The 5,000-nt window shown below is 41.6% G+C and overlaps 1 protein-coding gene across 3 annotated transcripts in view; it reads right to left on the minus strand.

The window, feature by feature from the left end:
* The window catches only part of LOC113814619 (uncharacterized), an 18,526-nt gene that overhangs the window by 2,831 nt on the left and 10,695 nt on the right, over positions 1 to 5,000 (minus strand). For all 3 annotated transcript variants that reach the window (XM_070128883.1, XM_070128882.1, XM_070128881.1), the window contains exons 2-4: positions 3,078 to 3,273; positions 2,252 to 2,334; positions 987 to 1,043 (exon numbers count right to left, since the gene is read on the minus strand). In XM_070128883.1, the coding sequence (XP_069984984.1) occupies positions 987 to 1,043; positions 2,252 to 2,334; positions 3,078 to 3,272 (335 nt within the window). In that variant the 5' untranslated portion in view covers position 3,273. The remainder of the gene's footprint in view (positions 1 to 986; positions 1,044 to 2,251; positions 2,335 to 3,077; positions 3,274 to 5,000) is intronic.

Raw genomic sequence — 5,000 nt, forward strand, 5'->3', positions numbered from 1 at the left:
AGATTGTATGGTAACACCAGGGAGCCTACTTGACGCATTCACTCGCAGATTTCCGTTTACCTTTTAATAGCAGATATAGTATTTTTAATACATGTTTGTATGTATACACACCCATCTAACGAACCACTCACACACATAATCATATATATATATATATATATATATATATATATATATATATATATATATATATATATATATATATATGTGTGTGTGTGTGTGTGTGTGTGTGTGTGTGTGTGTGTGTGTGTGTGTGTGTGTGTGTGTGTGTGTGTATGTGTGTGTACACATACACACTCACACGCACACACTTGTGAACAACAAATGTTCGCGCGCGTAATGCCAAAAAGAGAATTACTATTACCATTACTGCAATTTAAGAATAAATTTAAAGAAAATCGAGTTTGGTGAGAAAACGTTTCTGCATCTCACGCTGAAGGAACAGATTCCATGTTTACCTTCGGTTTTCTTCTGCACTTTTCTCATGGAGTTGAACAGTCTGCGAGAGAATGCGTCTTTCGAAACTACCGAACCGTGACTCTAATGCTTGCTTATACGGGAAATGCTAGATCAGTAGCAACTCGAGGTATCATAGCGTCTGTTTTGATGATTGTTCAGTGAAAATAAAACAATTAAAACTATTATATTCCATCCTTTTTGAAAATAGGAGAGATCAAAATGATCGACCATATTCACAAAGCATCAATAACTTTTGTGACGTCATCAATATAAACCCCATGTTTTTTTTGTTTTTTTTTTCGAAAAATAGGATCAGACGCCATGACACCTAGGGTTGCTACTGATCTAGCCTTTCCCTTGCATATACTCTAGCTAGGTTCCTCTGAATCTACAGCTTTAAGACAATAAAAAAACAGCAAGACTACAAAGAAAATGCATACATTAGAAGCGTGTATATGAAGGGAACAGACTTAAGAGAAAGAAAAAGAAAAAAAAAGTTGGATAAAGACAGTGAAGGGAGTACTCACGCCTGCACCACGAAGCCGCCGCCATTGTTGTTGTTGTTGTTGTCTCCAAATGATAAGCTGTTGGGCAGAAGATGTTACATTACCTCACAAACATCTAAAAAAGGGAGTCATGTGGCATGGGAACGCCTGCTTTGGGGAGTAACGGTTCTGTGCCTTGTTTACACTTTGATACGGTCTTGTTTCACGTCTGACTTTCAAATTTTAACGGCGTTTGATGGTTTTCTCTCGTGAAAGGCAAACCATTGCAGGCATCAACCGGTAATGAGAGAATAAAAGTCACATTGCTATCTAGAAACAGCTGTTTTAGTACATGGGTAATGGCGCTTGATTATAGACGTGATGCAACATTTTCCCATAGATTTTATTCCGAAGATTCAAAAGTATCTACATCAACTACTGCCTGGTATAAAGTGGCAAAGAAATTAATAGTCGTTTGCAATTCGAACCACAATTACTAAATCAACCACACGTACTCTCAGAGACACTTGATAAGCTCTCCATACTACCTTCAACTTTCTAAATAAGGTTAAACGTACTTTCTACCACCTCTTGTACACAGAACCATGAGCAAACGATGATATTCTATTCCTTAATGTCCAACAGTGTATCTCTTCTCTCATTTAACACCATTAAGAAAACCCTAAACACTTACCCTTCGTCTAATGAAATCCACAAAAAAGTATTTTTCTGCTCTCAAACTAAAATATCCACGTACACTGTTACAGATTGTGTATATCATCGTGGTGTATTGTAGTATATAATCACCAAAAGACTCTCGCTGTAGAGAAACCACGTCCTGCGGCTTCCTTTATTGCCTGGGGCGTTGGGACTTAAATTGATCTCCTTCCCTCTCTCTCTCTGCGCCCGCGGCTTGAGGTTGGCTGCTATGCATTCCGCCATACTCTGCACGGGAAGTTATCCACATACATACGCACATACGTCTATATCAACACACACACACACATATATGTATGTATGTATGCATTTATGTATAAATACACACACACACACACACACACACACACACACACACACACACACACACACACACACACACACACACACATGCACACACGCCCACACGCACACACGCACACACACACACATATAATATACATATATATATATATATATATATATATATATATATATATAAACACACATATCTGTGTATGTGTGTATATAGACTCACATACCTAAAAGCACACACACAAACACACACAAGTGCCTGTTCTAGTGGTCGTGCTCCGTGCAACCGTGCTCACCTGGGCGGCCCGTACTGCTGCGCCACCTGGCGGATTTCCCTCCTGAGCAGGTCCCCGGGGATGGAAATGACCTCATACTCCACCTGCGAAGGAAACGCGACAGGGGAGTGAGCGGTTTCGAAAGGAAAATCTGGTCGTTCATGCTAATACGCGACCTGTGCAGATTCGTGCAGCTAAGAGTGTTTGTTATCTCGCTCTTTCTTTTCTTTTCTTTCTCGTTCTCTTCCCCTCTCACTCTCCTTTCTCCTCCATCTCTGTCATTCTTGTCATCTCTTTTACTCTCTCTCTCTCTCTCCTTCTCTCTCTCTCTCTCTCTCTCTCTCTCTCTCTCTCTCTCTCTCTCTCTCTCTCTCTCTCTCTCTCTCTCTCTCTCTCTCTCTCTCTCTCTCTCTCCTCCCTTCCTCCCTCACTCTCTCTCTCTCTATCTTCTGTCTTTGTCTTCCTCTCCCTCCCTCCCTCCCCCCCTCTCTCTCTTCTCCTGTCTTTGTCTCCCTCTCCCTCCCTCCTTCCCTTTCTCTCTCTTTCTCTCTTTCTCTCTCTCTTTCTCTCTCTCTCTCTCTCTCTCTCTCTCTCTCTCTCTCTCTCTCTATATATATATATATATATATATATATATATATATATATATATATATATATATATATATATATATATATATATATATCAATAACACACTTTCTCTGACTCCCTCCCTCGTATCTCCTCCTACATGTATCTGCCTCTTCCCCTTCCCTCCCCTCAGGGATAAACCGCAGTTGAGTTCAGTTTAATTCAGTGAAACCTCCGAAGGCATTTGACCCAGGAAAAGAAAAACGCCTGCACCAACCTCCCTCTTGAGGTCCTGTCCCGACCGCTCGTGGTCGTCCAGCGGCAGCGTCGGCACCAGCACCAGCAGGCTGTCCTCCGACACTTCGTTGAGGGCGTTCTCCTCCGGCTCCGACACGGGCAGAGGCTTTCCCGACGCCGACCACGCCACCGCCAGCACCACAGCCAGCACCGCCTGCGCTCTGTATTGCCTCATTCTGGAAAAGAAGGATATGGGAGGCTGTTTAGAATCTCCTTCGTCGGGTAAGGGGAAGGTCGGTTGTGGCGTGAAGGACGGAGCTGACTTTGTATTTATGTATATGTGGTCTTTCGTCGTGTAAACAGAAACCCTCTCATGCACTAGGAAAGGTTTCGGTTGTTGAGAGAAGCGCCGTTCTTTCAGATTACTTTCCCCTGGGGCTTCGCTTTCCCTTGAAGTGACCTGCAATGATTCTTCTTTGCCATGACTAAACAAAAGCTTTTTTTATCTTTCATGTAAAAAAATATAAAAAAGATCCTGTTATCTCTTTGCTTTCAATAAAACAGTTAAGATGTCCGTTTCAAAAAGCCTTTCAACGCAGCAGAAATGAGAATGCAACAGTAATCATGACATATTATTCGACTGAACATAACATCTCTTCTTTCAAAATCACTGCTTTCTCCCCCGAGCCTTCTGAAGTCCCTCGCAACCACCACAAAAAAAAAAAAAACTTTCCCTCATGGGCACTGCCTGACTTTCCCCTGTGACGACCTAGTCTGACCCGTTTTTTCACTTTCCCTTATATGGTGAATGTCGATCTACTGGGGAGGACGATAGGAAAGGTTAAGGCAGTCATTTCAATTGCAAGATATATTACTTACACTGATTGGTAAACCTCTCTTAGTAACGCTTGATTAAGACGTCTCTATCACAAAGATATATTGGTACTATCATGACTAGTTATAAGTACTAGTTTATCCGAAAGTCAAACACGATTACTGATGGCTGTTCCGGTGATTAGAGTTCACTTTTCCAATACGTGAGCGGATCTCGAGCCCTTTGCACATCCTTCTCATAATCACGCAGATAATAGAGCGTGAAAGGAAACAATGTAAGACGTGTTAGAGAGTCCGCGCGCCCTCACTTCAGCCAGGCAGACAATGGAGGTTGATGTTCACTGTCACGTCCCACTGTCATGGCTGTCACGGTCACGGCGAATATCGTGGCTTTGGAAATACGGATTGAACAATAACTACTGCGAATTCTTAGTAAAAAAACAACAACGAAAAAACGGGTTATTGACGCTTACTCACAGGGAATGGATAATGCATCACGCATGAGATATTTCACAATGAAGACGCTTAATATCTTATTATCAAGACGTATGAGACCGACATATCAATCTGTGACCAAGAACTCATATTAAGTGTCCTGCTGCTACTTTCACTGCCGCTTTTCGTGAGATAAATAATGATAATGATAACAGGAACTTGCTGATCCCACAACGGAGAAAGGACTGATAACTGGCCCCGTTATGGCGCGTGCCTCAGGCGAGCCCACAGGTTAATGCCCTTTTTCACAACCCAAGTATTAGGTACCAAGTTGGGCTCATTTTTCTTATTGTCTTTGAGGTTTAAAGTTGTCTTAAACAGGTTCGCTTACTGCTCCTGCTGCTCCTGGTGATGCCTGCTGTTCGAGAGGTTACAAAGATCATACAATTTTCAGGAAGTAATCTTTGTACGTTTTAGTCTGGTTAAATAGAATGACTCAGGTAGACTAAATAATTAGATAGCGTTGTTACTTACATTTTATACTATAGTAAGATCTAAAGCGAGTAATTTTAAAGAATTATTTACGTCAATCCTAATAATCTACTGACATCACTGTTTGGATGCGTATGTTAGTCTTGGCGTGAAATAGGTTTAATGAAAAAGTGTTCGGTATGGTTAGAACACAGTCAGCGTT

This window comes from Penaeus vannamei, chromosome 13 (genome assembly GCF_042767895.1).
Source record: "Penaeus vannamei isolate JL-2024 chromosome 13, ASM4276789v1, whole genome shotgun sequence".
NCBI lineage: Eukaryota > Metazoa > Arthropoda > Malacostraca > Decapoda > Penaeidae > Penaeus > Penaeus vannamei.